The 16,996-nt window shown below is 33.9% G+C and overlaps 1 protein-coding gene across 1 annotated transcript in view; it reads right to left on the bottom strand.

The window, feature by feature from the left end:
- Nucleotides 1-4,196: 4,196 nt before the first annotated feature.
- The window catches only part of Arhgef38 (Rho guanine nucleotide exchange factor 38), a 142,084-nt gene continuing 129,284 nt past the window's right edge, over nt 4,197-16,996 (bottom strand). Inside the window, exon 14 of the mRNA XM_046459247.2 lies at nt 4,197-7,414. Coding sequence (XP_046315203.1) covers nt 7,229-7,414 — 186 coding nt within the window. The 3' untranslated portion in view covers nt 4,197-7,228. The remainder of the gene's footprint in view (nt 7,415-16,996) is intronic.

The raw sequence follows: 16,996 nt of genomic DNA on the forward strand, positions 1-16,996 counted from the left end.
TTCCCATGAGTGTACCTTTTTCCCCACATCCTTGCCAACATTAATTGTTACTTATATTCTTAATAATTGCCATCCTGACTAGAGTGGGATGAAATAAAAATCTTCCATGATAAAAGTTAAAAGAATTCACAACTAGAAAGCCTGTACTACAAAACATACTCAATAAAATGTTTCATGAAGAAGAAGTGAAAAATAAAAGTGAAAACCTGCAAAGGGAGGAACTAACTACACTAGAAGAATAGTCAAAGGAGAAATCAGTTCCAATCCCCATTCAGATTTAAGGCATATGAGGAAAGAGGTCTTGTTTGTCTTGTACACATTGATGCCATCCCACAATTGATATTTTATGTAGCTCTTGATAATGAGAGGGTAAATTGTTGGCTCAGTAAATAAGTGGACAGATGAACTGGTGTGCTCATACATAAGCTTTTGGGCTTGAATATTGAAATTCTGTTTTTGTAGAAATCGGATATCACTTTCCTGCTTTGCATATTGTTTTCTGTAATATTAACCGTAAATTTTAGTGACTTTAAGAAAAGTAGAACCAGAAAAATACTGAAAGAACACTGGTCTTGAAACCAGATGACCTGGTTTTTTCTTTTGTTTTCTGTTAACATTTCTATTTTATTCCTTTTACTTTTTCTCTATGCACACATACAAATTATTCTGCAAACTTAGAATTATTTACATTTTCAATTTTATGCTTGTCTTTTTAAGTTAACATTGTCATTAACATTGCTTAAGTATGTCTTGACAATATTTTTATTTGTTCTTTTTAGTTATATACGACAATAGAATTCATTTTGACATAATAAGCATAGAATATAATTTGTTCTAATTCAGTTCCTGGTATTTCTCCTTTCCCTCTTTTCCTTCCTCTCCCTGTTCCCTTTCTTCTACTCTACTGATCTTTCTGATATTTACTTATATATTTTTTGTTAGTGTCTTATGGATATATATGAAGGTGAGATTCACTGTGATATATTCATATATGTACATAGGAAGGTTAGATTCATTCCCATGTCCCATCACATTTCTGCTCCCTCCCTTCACTGCCCTTTGTCTACTCCACTGATTTTTTTTCTATTCTTTTTTATCTGCCCCCTCCCCTTATTTTGGATTAGGTTCCACATATCAGATAAAATTTTCAACCTTTAACTTTTGGGGACTGGTTTGTTTCATTTAGCATGGTATTTTCCAATTTTATCCATTTACAGGCAAATGCCATAATTTCATTCTTTATGGCTGAGTAATACATGTGTATGCATACCACATTTTCTTTATCCATTCATCTGTTGAAGGGCTCCATAGCTTAGCTATTGTGAATTGTACTGCTATAAATATTGATGTGGCTTCCTCACTGTAGTATGCTGATTGTAAGTCCTTTGGGTATAAACTGTGGAGTGGGATAGCTGGGTCATATAAGTTCCATTCCTAGTTCTCCATACTACTGTACAGAGTGGTTGCACTCATTTGCAGTCCCACCAACAATGTATGAGTGTGCCTTTCTCCCCACATCCTTGCCAAATTTATTGTTACTTTTATTCTTAATAATTGCCATTCTGATTGGAGTGAAATGAAATCTCAGTGTAGTCTTAATTTATATTTCTCTAATTGCTAGAAATGTTGAACATTTTTTCATATGTTTGTTGACCATTCATATATCTTTTTTGAGAAGTCTGTGTTTTAGTTTCTTTGCTCATTTATTGATTATTTGTTTTGTTATTTGGTGTTTTTTGAGTTCTTTGTATATCTTGGATATTAATGCCCTATCTGAGGAGCAGGTGGCAAAGATTTTCTCCCTTTCTTTTGACTTTCTCTTGATGCTCTTAGTTGTTTCCTTTGTGTGAAGAAGGTTTTTAATTTGATGCCATCCCACAATTGATATTTTATGTCTTGTACCTTAGGAGTCCTTGTTAAGGAAATCAGTTCCTAAGCTGACATGTTGGTTGGAGTGTTGGGCCTACCTACATTTTCTTCTAAGAGGTACAAAGTTTCTGGTCTAATTTCTAGATCTTTGATCCATCTTCATTTGATTTTTGTGGAGGGTGAGAGATGGGGGTTAAATTTTATTATACTACATATAGATTTCCAGTTATCCCAGCACCATTTGTTTAAAAGGCCATCTTTTCTCTAATGTATATTTTTAACACCTTTGTCTAGCATCATATAACTGGATTTATGTGGTTTTGTCCCTGTGAAATGACCTGATTTTGAATCACCATCTTTCCACAGTTACTTCCTTTATAAAACATAGATGAGAATGAGATGGAATGGAAGCCATCTAATATAGATGATCTCTGAATTATGATGGTTCAACTTAACAGTTTATCCATGGTGTAAAAATGATACACATTTAGTTGAATCTGTACTTTGAATTTTTTTAATATTTATTTTTTAGTTGTAGTTGGACACAATACCTTTATTTCACTTACTTATTTTTATGTGGTACTGAGGATTGAACCCAAGTTCTTGCATGTACAAGATGAGTGCTCTCCTGCTGAGCCACAGCCCCAGCCCCTGGACTTTGAATTTTATCTTTTGCTCAGCTAGCAATATTCTATATGATACTCTCAAGTTTCAGAGTGGGGTCAGGAAACTACAGCTCCCAGTTATTCATGCAATCATGCAAGTAAACATCTGATTTTCTATATATACTGATTTCCTAACTATACTGTGTTACTGAGCTATGGTTGTCAGTAGGTTAGGTATATTAAATGTATTTTCAACTTTTTAAAAAATATTTTTTAGTTGTAGGTGGACACAATACCTTTATTTTATTTATTTATATGTGGTGCTAAGGATCGAACCCAGTGCCTCACATGTACTAGGCAAGCACTCTACCACTGAGCCACAACCCCAGCCCTATTTTCAACTTTTAATGGGTATGGGTTTATTAGGACATGACCCCATCATAAATTGTGGCTCATCTGTATTTAAAGGTTAGATGATTTCAATTTTTTTTTTTTTTTTTTTGGTAACACGGATGGAACCCAGGGGTGCTTATCCACTGAGCCACATCCTCAGTCCTTTTTCATTTTTAGAAAGGATCTCACTAAGTTGTTTAGGGCCTCCCTAAGATGCTGAGGCTGGTCTTGAACTTGGAATCCTCCTTTCTCAGCCTCCCAAACTGCTGGGATTGTAGGTGTGTACACCATGCCTGACTAGATGATTCCAGTTCTTAACAAGGATTTACTTACTTCCTCATCAACTATATTGTAAATTGGTATGTCTAATTTAGCTTGAGTTTTGTGAGGTCTAGATGTTCTCACTATTTAGCAGTGCATATGCTTTTTATTAGTAACAGATTAAATTGTCTATAGGTTGTATAGAAAATACATTCCAAAATAAAATTTTATTAATACAATAATTTTAAAATATATATAAAAATTAGAGAAAGGCATACATTTACCTACCACAGTGTTTTTAAGTAAAATAAATTTAATTTACTAAGAATATCTTTCCTAGATTTTTTGACAAGAACATTTCATTTGTTAAAGTATGATTTATTATTCCAAAAAACATAAAAAAAATATAGCAAATCTTGACTTTATCTAGTTAGATTACAAAATTATGAAAACAGCAGCTGGCCTAGAGACCCAGTTTAGTTCTAATAGCCCTGGAGTAAAATGTGTTATGGAATAATTTTGTATGTTATAGAGAATTATTGACTGAGTTTTTATATGTGTATATATAGGAAGAGAAGAAAAGAAAAAAAAATAGACTTTTGAAAGAGTAACATTCTCTACATTGTGATCTATCCCTAGAAAGTGTAAAGTCCAGTGTCCTTCTGGTCAATGAAATGTAATCACTTCTGTTCATCAACTATAATATAAATGTCTAATTTAGCTTAAGTTTTGTGATGACTAGATGTTTTCACTGGTTAGCAGTGCATTAAATACATTAGGAACTCATAAACAGGATTCAAATAAGATATTTTTGGACATCTTAGAATATAAAGATAGTCTCATTTTTATGGCTTTGATTCAAAAAAACAATAAGAAAGGCAAAGAGGTTTTAATTCCATGCATCAGTTGTGAAAATACTAATTTTTGTAAATCATCCAAACACTATATTTATCACAAATAGAAGCAGGCACTTAATATCCATTTTTTTTTTTTTTTTTTTTTTTTTTTTTTTTTTGGTACTAGAGATTTAATCCTGTGGCATTTTACCCCTGAATTACATCCCCTGCCCCCTTTTTTTCTTAAATTTTGACACAGGGTCTCACTAAGTTGCTTAGGGCCTCACTAAGTTTTGAGGCTGGCCTTGAATTTAGAATCCTCCTGCCTCAGCCTGTCCTGAGCAGCTGGGACTGCAAGTATGTACCACCATACCCTTAATATCTATCTTGAAAGTACAAATTATATTTATACTAGTATGGGATACTCTAGCATTGGAAGTATGTCATGTAGTTCTTCTTTGCTCTGATTAAAAATATGCATTCTGTCTCTTCTGCATTCTTCAACCTTTATTTTAAAAATATGTCTCTGAAATACAAAGGATATTAAAAGGGTGACTGGATTTTTTATATGATTTCAGCATTCTTGGTAATTTGGGATTTTTTTACACTTTTAAAAATATTATATAGACTTAGTTAAGAGCATCTATATTTAAAAATAAAAACTAAGTAAAATATATACATATGCTGGATTATTTATTTTAAGAAGAAAATTAGCTACAAAAATTTTCCCTTCATTCTTAGTAAAAAGAATACCTACTTCAGAATCCTATTCTGTACAATATTTAATTTTTAAAAAGAATGTAACAAAATTATTACATTAGCATACCTAGCCTTAATTATATTGATGGCACCAACAGTTTTGTCTTTTCAACTTCTTGAAAATTTATGTATCTCATAGCTCTCCTAAGAGTTTACTTCTTTTGAGTCCAATAAAATAATGTCTAACCTCTAAATTATAACTTACTTGATTTTAATCAAACTACTTACAAAGTTAATGTATTACATGAGTTCTGTAATGCCTATTCATAGTAGTATGTGTTCACCACAATAGTGGGGAACTGCAGGTGGTAGCTGCATTACAACTCTTGCTCAGCAGTCAACTGCAGTTGTGATTTTGGTGCTGTGGATTCTTCAAAGGTCAGACATGAAGCATCAATCCTAGAACCACACCAGTAGACCAAACTAGTATACATCTAGTCATTATTTCAGATCTATGCTGTTCATACAATTCTTTATTGTATGGAGAGTATTAAGGCTAGTGCATATACATTATTTCCCCATTATTTTGATCTTTGGACATCTGCATAGTTTCCACATTTAACAATTTTGAATTTCCTTTCCTTTATTTTAGACAATTTACTAATGTTTTGAAGTTGAATACAAAGAATAATTAAAAGACATTAAAAGTCCCTATATATCTATATATCTTCTATTCCCAACTTGAAACAAGAAAATAAGCCAAAACAATTTGTAAAGCCATGTTTAGATTAATGATTTTAGGGAAAATATCTTAAAATACAGATGTTTCTGTCATGTAAATATCTCATGATTTCCTGTGGTTGTACATATCAGTGTGTATGTATGTATGTGTGTGTGTGTGTGTGTGTGTGTGTGTTTAAGTCAGATGTCTCTGAAAAGTAGTGCTCTTCATTTTGCTTAATGTGGTCCTCAATAGTATATGTAACATTATACAGTTCAAATAAATCTTTTAAAGTAACAGTCAAATCTTAATATTTAATGTCATATGAACACATTTTATATGGACAGTGAAAAACCACCTTAATTTGCTTTTACAGGAAATCACTAACATCAAATTTAATCTTTTCTGTTCCAAAGAATCATCTTTAGTTCAATAAACTGTCTTGACAAAATATGCCTGAAATCTTGGAGGACTGTTTTCTGAGCAATACTCAAAGTTTGGTGTCCTAGGACATTGTGTCATAGCAAATGTTGTCCCCAGTTCCTGTCTCATATAAGAACAAATTAGCAACTAAAAATATTTACATCTTGGCTCAGAACATGGAACACACATTCCCCATTCATCATCCAAATGACTGAGTGATCCAAAAAACATTTCCTCATTAAAGTTTCATTATAAATCTTGAAAGATAAGTTTTAAACCACTATACTTTCAAAAATAGTTAAGTAAAACAATGAAAATTAAAACCTAGAAAGTTAATTTCTCTAGGGTAATATGGAAGTCCTTATAAGCCCTTAATTTTGAAAGAATTTTAAATACTAAATACAGTCATAAGAGAAGAATGATCCTCCTCAGTGGACATTATTCACATCACTAAGTGCTTTGCAGATAACAAACGTATACACTCCTGGAGAAGCACAGTATAGCAGTTAGCAGCAGGAACCTTAGAATCAGACTGCTAGGTTTGAGTTCCAGCCCCTACTCCTTACTTGGGCTAAATTACTTCACCTCTCTGGGCAATGGTTTCCTCTTAATGTGTATTAAATAAGTTACTATATATATAGTATTTAGAACTATTTATACTCTATAGTATACATTCAATATCAGATATTAATATATTTTTCAGGGTTTTTTTCTTTGGGTTGAAAATCTATATTGGAGGAAGTTTCTATATCAAAGATTTCTAGTTGGCTGTTTATTAATCTTATTGTGTATATGTAGTATATGCTATGGTTTATACTTATACTTGTGTAATCTGTATTATACAGATGTGTATAAACTGCATGGGCTGGTGATGTAACTCAGTGGTACAGTATTTGCATAGAATGCTCGAGGGCCTGAGTTCAATCCCTAGTACCACGCGCACAAAAAAAAATAATAGTGTTGCCTAAATTCCATAATCCATATGATGTATACGTATATATAAACATGTGTATATGCAAGTGAGTAGTATGAAAAACAAAAACATGTTTGAGGCAAAATATATAACAGTGAAAAAATTACAGTAAACTGAAAAACCTTATTCTTAGATCCAGTCTTTCATGATGATAAAAGAACAACATTTATTCTTTCAATAGATCTCCACCTTTAGCTGGTTTATAATTGGAGCTTGGGCTATTTCCTTTGCTCTTCTGTTGGCTTAGTATTTCCTTCAACATGTATTTATTGAACACATTCATGAAATAATCCTGTTAGGAAATATAGTCTTCCTTAAAACCTGGTGCAGTATCAGTTCATGAATTTGAAGCTTTCTTACTTTCTGGCCCAAAGTTTCAGAATGTCAGTTTTATGAGGTAGTCAATCATCAATTTGCCAGGAAAATGAAGGTCAAAGGCTTTATTTCCTTAAGCATAAGTCATCTTCCCAAGGTAGTTAGCTGGCACATATCCTTTCTGTCCTTGAGTTTCAGCTAACCACCACTCTTTATTCCCACTTAGATCACAAAATCTAAGTATGTGGACTCTTTGGTACTCCTGAAGGCTGAGTTCATGGTCACTCCGTGCTTGAAAAGCATGAACTGCATAGAAAATCTAGACCACAAAGCAAATGACATTATTAGAACAAAACCCAAAAATTTAGAGAAAAATAATAAAGATTTTTAAGATTTTTAGAAGCAATGTCAGTTTTCTTATTTTTTCAAAGTCATTGCCCAGATTTTTCTGTTGGGCTTATTTTGCTAAAATATGACCTCAATTAAGAATGGGGTGAAATAGCATTCTTACTCTGTTAGAATAAGTTTAAATTGTCCATACTTGAAGGCAATTGGGCAGTTTCTATTAAAATAAATTAATGTTAATTCCTTTTGAATCAATAATATCTCTAAGAATCTCTTCAACCAAAACAAACTCTAGCAAATAGTCTTACACAGTAATATTACTCTAATACTTATATGGAAGGTAAAAAGAGGGATGTGGGAATGTTCTAAATGTGCAAGAGGAGAAAAGTTCAATTCTAGACTCTCATACTGAGAAAATTTGTAGTCATAAAAATGTTATTTCATGACACTAATAACAGAAAATGCTTATGATGAAATAGTAAAAGAAAAAAGTATAAAATTAGGGTAAACAATATATGCCTAAAATTGCTAATTTCTTTGAATGGTGGGATGATAGGTAATTCTCATTGTTACTTCTTTGTTTCTTTGTTTATTTTCCAGAACTTTATAATGACATTATATGAAATTTACAAGTTTAAAATTACTTTAAGTGACTTAGAAGAACTAACAAACCATATTGTTTCTGTTCTCAAAAGAACACTGCATAATTAGATAGGAAGCTCTAAAACAGAGCTTCCAGTAAAATCATAACTGATAAAAAATTTAGCTATATATAAAATAAATCAATTGGCTAATAATGTTCATAAACTAATTTATTTAATCAAACATTATGAAGTGCCCACCAAGTGCCAGATGTTATTTTATCAGAGACCCTATTAGAGCTCAGCTAGAAAAATAATGTCAACAAGGCAAAACAAAACAAACCCACAGCACCTCCACCAACAACCAAACCACATATAGGTGATATATTAGCTAATTGTAAACTGGATTTCAGAAGAAATAACTACATAAATGACAAAGTTGACAAAGGCAGAAAATATGTCATGCAGAGATAAATATATGAAAACAATATATAGAGAAAGGCAATCAGATTAACTTTCAAAATTTAGTGCTAATTGATAATGGGAACTATGAGCAATAAGGCAACTTTATTGAGTAAGGAATAGAGGCTAGGCAGTGTGATATGGGGGGACTATGTTGTAATTTAAGTTCTATTTAAATATTGAATTATTATTTAACTTCTGATTAAATTCTGATTCTATTGCTTGCTTTATTGTCTTAGCAACTAGCATAAGCTGCTCTTCAAGTAGAGGAATTGCTATTGTCTGAATATTTTCTTCCTCCTAAAATTTGTGTGTTGAAATGCTAACCTTCCAGGTGACGATATTGAGATGGAGCCTTTGGGAGGTGATTAGTCATGAGGACAGAGCCTCTAGGCATAGGATTAATTCCTTTAAAAAAAGAGGCCCAGGAGAGACCATTTATCCCTTCCACCAGGTGAGACCCTCACAAGAAAGTGCCATCTATGTACCAGGAAGTTGGTTCCCACCAGGTCATAAAAATGCCAGTGCCTTGAACTCAGACTTCCAGCCTCCACAATTGTGAGAAATTCCCCTTATTTATAAGCCACCCAGCTTATGGTAGTTTTGTTATAGCTGCCTAAATGGACTAAAGGTCAAAATTAAACTTGACTTCACTCACATCTTGGTACACAGAAAGAATTCAAATATTTGTTGATTTGACTGCAGTTAGGCTAAAAGTCTTGGCTATCATACAGGAGATTGTCTTGTATCATACAAGATAAATACAGAAGATATTGTTGGACATGCATTATTGTATAATAAAAATAAAGAAAAAGGGAACACTATAAATTCATCAGCATTGGAATGGTAGAAATAATAAAGACCTTTTATAGAGCTTATGATAGTTTACATATCACTTGGGCTTTATCTTCAATGATTCTGAATTGAGACTTGAAGAAGAAACATACTTTTAATCATTGAGCTAATGAGTGCTACTAGGTCCCATATCTTTTAACTCCAAATCCTACTCTTGGTCCATGTTTCATAATGCTTAAACCATACTCTTGTTCTAGAGCAAGCATATTCAGAGTGTATTCTTGTGGAAAGGAACTGGAGTCCCTAATAAGGGTCTGTTTGGAAAATGAAAACACTAAACAGATCCACAAAAGCCAAATGAAAGATTTGGTTTGCAAAAGCATTTAGGAATGTGATGTGATGTAATACAGCCCCTGAAATAATGTTCAAGAGCCTACATTCATAGTTGCTAACCATCTATTGGAATTTTTGAAATAATATGTATCCTTCACCAATGAGGCAATAGATTTTTCAGCAGGATGGATTATCTACTAAAATACCATTCCTAAATATTTGTAGTAGTCTTTCACTTTGGCACAAATTCTCTCAAGGGGAACATAAAATCTTCTACCTAGATATTTAGTATGAAATTATAGTTTATATTTTAAACATTAAATATAGATTCTCATTAAATCATAAATTTAAACTATAAAACATAATGTGCTTTCAATACTTTAGATGATCATGGTCCAAATTTATTTAGGTTGAACTTTTTCCAGTTTTTATATAATTTATGTTAAATGGAAACATATATTCTATACTCAAAATGGAAATAAATTTTACAGTCATCTTTTAAAAGCCTGTCTCTTATTTTAATCTTTTTTAGTATTTTCTTTAATGTTAGATTACAAATTAGAATTTTTCCACCTAAAATGTATTTTTTTTCTTTCTTTCTTTCTTTATTTATTTATTTTTATTGTTGGTTGTTCAAAACATTACATAGTTCTTGATATATCATCTTTCACACTTTGCTTCAAGTGGCTTATGAACTCCCATTTTTAGCCCATATACAGATTGCAGAATCACATCAATTACACATCCATTGATTTACATATTGCCATACTAGTGACTGTCGTGTTCTGCTACCTTTCCTATCCTCTACTATCCCCCCTCCCCTCCCCTCCCCTCCCCTCTTCTCTCTCTACCCCCTCTACTGACCTTCATTTCTCCCCCTTGTATTATGTTTCCCTTTCCCCTCATTTCCTCTTGTATGTTCTTTTGTATAACCCTGAGGGTCTCCTTCCATTTCCATGCAATTTCCCTTTTCTCTCCCTTTCCCTCCCACCTCTCATCTCTGTCTAATGTTAATCTTCTTCTCATGCTCTTCGTCCCTACTCTGTTCTTAGTTACTCTCCTTATATCAAAGAAGACATTTGGCATTTTTTAGGGATTGGCTAGCTTCACTTAGCATAATCTGCTCTAGTGCCATCCATTTCCCTGCAAATTCTATGATTTTGTCATTTTTTTAATGCAGAGTAATACTCCATTGTGTATAAATGCCACATTTTTTTAATCCATTCGTCTATTGAAGGGCATCTGGGTTGGTTCCACAGTCTTGCTATTGTGAATTGAGCTGCTATGAACATCGATGTAGCAGTGTCCCTGTAGCATGCTCTTTTTAGGTCTTTAGGGAGTAGACCAAGAAGGGGAATAGCTGGGTCAAATGGTGGCTCCATTCCCAGCTTTCCAAGAAATCTCCATACTGCTTTCCAAATTGGCTGCACCAATTTGCAGTCCCACCAGCAATGTACAAGTATACCCTTTTCCCCACATCCTTGCCAGCACTTGTTGTTGTTTGACTTCATAATGGCTGCCAATCTTACTGGAGTGAGATGGTATCTTAGGGTGGTTTTGATTTGCATTTCTCTGACTGCTAGAGATGGTGAGCATTTTTTCATGTACTTGTTGATTGATTGTATGTCCTCCTCTGAGAAGTGTCTGTTCAGGTCCTTGGCCCATTTGTTGATTGGGTTGTTTGTTATCTTATTGTCTAATTTTTGGAGTTCTTTGTATACTCTGGATATTAGGGCTCTATCTGAAGTGTGAGGAGTAAAGATTTGTTTCCAGGATGTAGGCTCTCTATTTACCTCTCTTACTGTTTCTTTAGCTGAGAAAAAACTTTTTAGTTTGAGTAAGTCCCATTTGTTGATTCTAGTTATTAACTTTTGTGCTATGGGTGTCCTATTGAGGAATTTGGAGCCCGACCCCACAGTATGTAGATCGTAGCCAACTTTTTCTTCTATCAGACGGCGTGTCTCTGATTTGATAGCAAGCTCCTTGATCCATTTTGAATTCACTTTTGTGCATGGTGAGAGAAAGGGATTCAGTTTCATTTTGTTGCATATGGATTTCCAGTTTTCCCAGCACCATTTGTTGAAGATGCTATCCTTCCTCCATTGCATGCTTTTAGCCCCTTTATCAAATATAAGATAGTTGTAGTTTTGTGGATTGGTTTCTGTGTCCTCTATTCTGTACCATTGGTCCACCCACCTGTTTTGGTACCAGTACCATGCTGTTTTTGTTACTATTGCTCTGTAGTATAGTTTGAAGTCTGGTATCGCTATACCGCCTGATTCACACTTCCTGCTTAGCATTGTTTTTGCTATTCTGGGTCTTTTATTTTTCCATATGAATTTCATGATTGCTTTCTCTATTTCTACAAGAAATGCCATTGGGATTTTGATTGGCATTGCATTAAACCTATAGAGAACTTTTGGTAATATCGCCATTTTGATGATGTTAGTTCTGCCTATCCATGAACAGGGTATATTTTTCCATCTTCTAAGATCTTCTTCTATCTCTCTATTTAGGATTCTGTAGTTTTCATTGTATAAATCTTTCACCTCTTTTGTTAGGTTGATTCCCAAGTATTTTATTTTTTTTGAAGATATTGTGAATGGAGTGGTTGTCCTCATTTCCATTTCAGAGGATTTGTCGCTGATATACAGGAATGCCTTTGATTTATGAGTGTTGATTTTATATCCTGCCACTTTGCTGAATTCATTTATTAGCTCTAATAGTTTCTTTGTAGAGCCTTTTGGGTCTGCTAGGTATAGAATCATATCATCTGCAAATAGTGATAATTTAAGTTCTTCTTTTCCTATTTTTATGCCTTTAATTTCTTTCGTCTGTCTAATTGCTCTAGCCAGCGTTTCGAGAACTATGTTGAACAAAAGTGGTGAAAGAGGGCATCCCTGTCTTGTTCCAGATTTTAGAGGGAATGCCTTCAGTTTTTCTCCATTCAGAATGATGCTAGCGTGAGGCTTAGCATAGATTGCTTTTACAATATTGAGGTATGTTCCTGTTATCCCTAGTTTTTCTAGAGTTTTGAACATAAAGGGATGCTGTACTTTGTCGAATGCTTTTTCCGCATCTATCGAGATGATCATATGGTTCTTATTTTTAAGTCTATTGATGTGGGAATAACATTTATTGATTTCCGTATATTGAACCAGCCTTGCATCCCAAGGATGAATCCTACTTGATCATGGTGCACAATTTTTTTGATATGTTTTTGTATCTGATTCGCCAGAATTTTATTGAGGATTTTTGCATCTAGGTTCATTAGAGATATTGGTCTGAAGTTTTCTTTCTTTGAAGTGTCTTTGTCTGGTTTAGGTATCAGGGTGATGTTGGCCTCGTAGAATGAATTTGGAAGTTCTCCCTCTTTTTCTATTTCCTGAAGTAGCTTGAAAAGTATTGGTATTAGTTCCTCTTTAAAGGTTTTGTAAAATTCTGCTGTATACCCATCCGGTCCTGGGCTTTTCTTAGTTGGTAGTCTTTTGATGGTTTCTTCTATTTCCTCGATTGATATTGGTCTGTTTAGGTTGTCTATATCCTCCTGACTCAATCTGGGCAGATCATATGACTTAAGAAATTTATCTATGCCTTCACTATCTTCTAATTTATTGGAGTATAAGGATTCAAAATAATTTTTGATTATCTTCTGTATTTCTGAAGTGTCTGTTGTGATATTGCCTTTTTCATCCCGTATGCTAGTAATTTGAGTTCTCTCTCTTCTTCTCTTCGATAGCATGGCTAAGGGTCTGTCGATTTTGTTTATTTTTTCAAAGAACCAACTTTTAGTTTTGTCAATTTTTTCAATTGTTTCTTTTGTTTCGATTTCATTAATTTCAGCTCTGATTTTAATTATTTCTTGCCTTCTACTTCTTTTGCTGTTGTTTTGCTCTTCTTTTTCTAGGATTTTGAGATGAAGTATGAGATCATTTATTTGTTGGTTTTTTCTTTTTTTTAAAGAATGAACTCCAAGCAATGAATTTTCCTCTTAGAACTGCTTTCAATGTGTCCCATAGATTCCGATATGTGGCACCGATGAATATATATATATAGTGAGCATTTGAAAATCTTTTTATATCAATAAATAGCTCTCCAAATCTTCATTTTAATGACTACTTAAATACATTATAATTCTGTCAAATTTTTGAAGGACTTTCTAAATAATAACATTCTAGCCATGTATATCAAAATGTAGATATTGAAAAGGAATTTGAGAAACTCAGCAACTAGGAAGAAAAAGAAATGACTCAATATTCTCAAGCTCAAAAACTAATGACCAACAGTGGATTAATGAAGCACTAAATCTATCTCCATTAAAATAAACAATAAGAGAGGGAAGTCATTATTGTCATTTTCATTCACCATTACTTCAGTGATTCTAGTGAATTGATCAAAAGTTGCTAAAAAAGGTACAAGACCAGACTATGAACTTAGAAAAAAATGATAGCAAAGCAACTAACTTTCTACCAATTTTTTTTTAAAAAATGTACTTTCAATAATATTTATATAGAAAAAAAAGCACTGATTCTTGGATAATGATCTGCCCTCTAAAACTAGGTTTCCATCATTATTAAGCCTGATTCTCTTTGCAAACTGCCAAGGACAACATTCCACTGACCAAACAAGGCACTTAGATGTGGTGGACCCCAAGATTCCCACCCCTGTTATACATATCCTATATAATCACCTTCCTTTGATTATAGATGGCACTTGTTAATGTGATGGGATTTCACTCCTGTTGTTAGGTTGTGTTACATGGTTACTGTTAAGACATTTTGCAGAAGTGCCTGATAAGGTTCCTGAGAAAATGACTGAATTAGTCAAAAGGGAGATTATTTTGGGTGGGCCTGACCTTATCAAAAGAGACCATTAAAAGAGCATTTGGGTCTCTCAGAAGGAAAGCCAAAGAGATGTTCACTAACATGAACTAAACAACTAACAATGAAGAAATAACCAACTCTATAAACTGTCTATAGAGATAATCATATGGCAAGGATCTGAAAGCAGCCCTTAGTTGCTTGAAGTTATCCCTGTCTAATTTCCATCAAGAAATTGAATAGCTCATTCCTGCTGGAATATGAAACTGAATTCTGTCAACAACCATGAGCTTACTATAGAACTTCAAGTTTCAGGAAAAAGCCCATGTGATGCCTACATTGTAGCTCTGTGAGATTCTGTGCAAGGCATCCAAGCTTGGACTCTTGACCATGGACACCAAAATAATAAGTTTGTATTGTTTTAAGTCACTAAGTTTGTGATGATTTTTATGCAACATAGAACACTAGTCATATCATGCCATTACTATTTGATGGACAAAGGAAGAGAATACATTAGAAGTGGTAGGCATATTTGTTTGACTGCTTTGGTTGCATTTGTTGATCCAGCAAAAACAGTTGAGTGAAAAATTAAGTTCCTTGGTGTAAATCAGTACTGTCAGGTTATGAACATCTATTAGCTCATTCCAATTATTCAACAAAGGCTCTGGACCATAATTTAGGAGCACTCCAAAAAAACACCCAGAAAAAGTCTGTACTTTCTTTGTGGGATGAGTATGCAGGACCCTGAGTGGATTGGTTCTGAGGTCCCCAAAAGTAAGGTACTCATACCTCCTGATTACACCACAGAATGTCCTCCATTAAGCATTTCCATTAAAGTATGTGTCCCAATAAATATAGTAAATAATGTTTTTGCCCTTCCCATAAGACTCCTGATCCAGAACTATCCTAGAAAGTATCCTAGAAAATGTCTTTCCCAACAATCTCTCTTCTTGCTTGAGAGGGAGAATGAATAAGTAAATTAAACCTCTAGAGAAGTGATTTCTTTCTTTTTTGGAGTGGGGTATCATGGATTGAACTCAGGGGTACTCAACCATTGAGTCACATCCCCAGCCCTATTTTGTATTTTATCTAGAGACAGAGTCTCACTGAGTTGCTTAGCACCTTGCTGTTGCCAAGGCTGGCTTTGAACTCGAGATCCTCCTGCCTCAGCCTCTGAGCTGCTGGGATTACAGGTATGTGTCATCATTCCCAGCTGCAGCAGTGATTTCTAATATTTTTAAATAAAATTGCCCTTTGAAAACCTGTTGAAATCTATTGACTTCTTATACCATTTTTACATATTTGAGGAGACTCATGCAACCCAAGCACATTCATACACTCCTTAGGTTCTTGGAGTCTAGGTTAAAAAATTGAGCTGTAGTATAAAACTTACAAAGCCACTCTAACCTAAATAAGTCTGAAATTACCTGTATCTGAATGATTTTTTTTAGGACCCCATAGATGCACCATGAATAGCAGGTAGAGACCCTGTCCTTGTCAGGCTCCACTAGAACAATTTAAAAGACTAGATTACAGCTTACAACACCCTTTTGCATCAATTCTTTGCAAAAGAAGTACTTCCACAGTAGCAAAGAATAGGAAAAGAAATAGAGGCTAAAAGGGGCACATAATTAAGCCAACTTCAGTTGCAGTTGATGTTCTTGATTAAAAATACAAACACATAATCAAAACCTAAAAAAGACTAAGTTGCTTTTTAGGGTATCTCAAGTGTGAGATATTATATAATGTATCCTCATTGGTCTCAAAAATGATGCAATTTACTCCCTCTTTTCAATCTCCTTCTAGGGATCTCTAGAATGTGTTATTTTCTTAGACTGTTACACCGTAAACATAAGGGATCAACCATTTCTTTTCACACTTTCTAAGAGCCACTGGAATGGAAACTTCAGCCTCCTGACAAGGATTGTGAAGATAATATAATCCTTTCTGTTTCCAAGGGATGACAAGTAGTTTCATTATGAGAGGAATCCGAAAACCACTGGCCCATGTGCTTCTATTGGCTGAAGTTAAGAAATAAAGAGAAATATTCCTTAGTGGACTTTTTTTTTCTCTCATACTGGGGTTTCCAACAGGTGCCTTCTCTTCTCCTTATAATAAATTCATTGGGATAGATTCTCCCTTTGCAGAGGGAAGGTCTTCAGTTTGAAATGGGTCATTTTATCTTTGAGGGAAGATTCTAGGAATCCTATATGCCATAGAACCCTCATGTATACCTAATAAGAAGGTTGTGAAGATAACATAGCACACAATAAATATTGAATAAATATTTCCTATTACACTCAACCTTGACCAGTATGGGTTGTGATATAGTTTAGATATGAGTTGTCCCCCAAAAGCTCATGTGTGAGACAATATAAGAGGGTTTAGAGGTGAAATGATCAAGTTACAAGAGCCTTAACCTAATCAGTGCATTAATCCTCTAATAGGGATTAACTGAGTGGTAACTGTAGGCAAGTAAAGTGTGGCTGGAGAAGTTGAGTCCCTGGGAGAATATACCTTTGGGTATATATTTTTTGCTTGTTGAGCAGAGCTCTCTCTTTGCTT

The sequence above is a fragment of the Marmota monax genome, unplaced genomic scaffold (genome assembly GCF_021218885.2).
Source record: "Marmota monax isolate L192 unplaced genomic scaffold, Marmota_monax_Labrador192_F-V1.1 WCK01_AAM20220418_F8-fsc00002, whole genome shotgun sequence".
NCBI classification, from domain to species: domain Eukaryota; kingdom Metazoa; phylum Chordata; class Mammalia; order Rodentia; family Sciuridae; genus Marmota; species Marmota monax.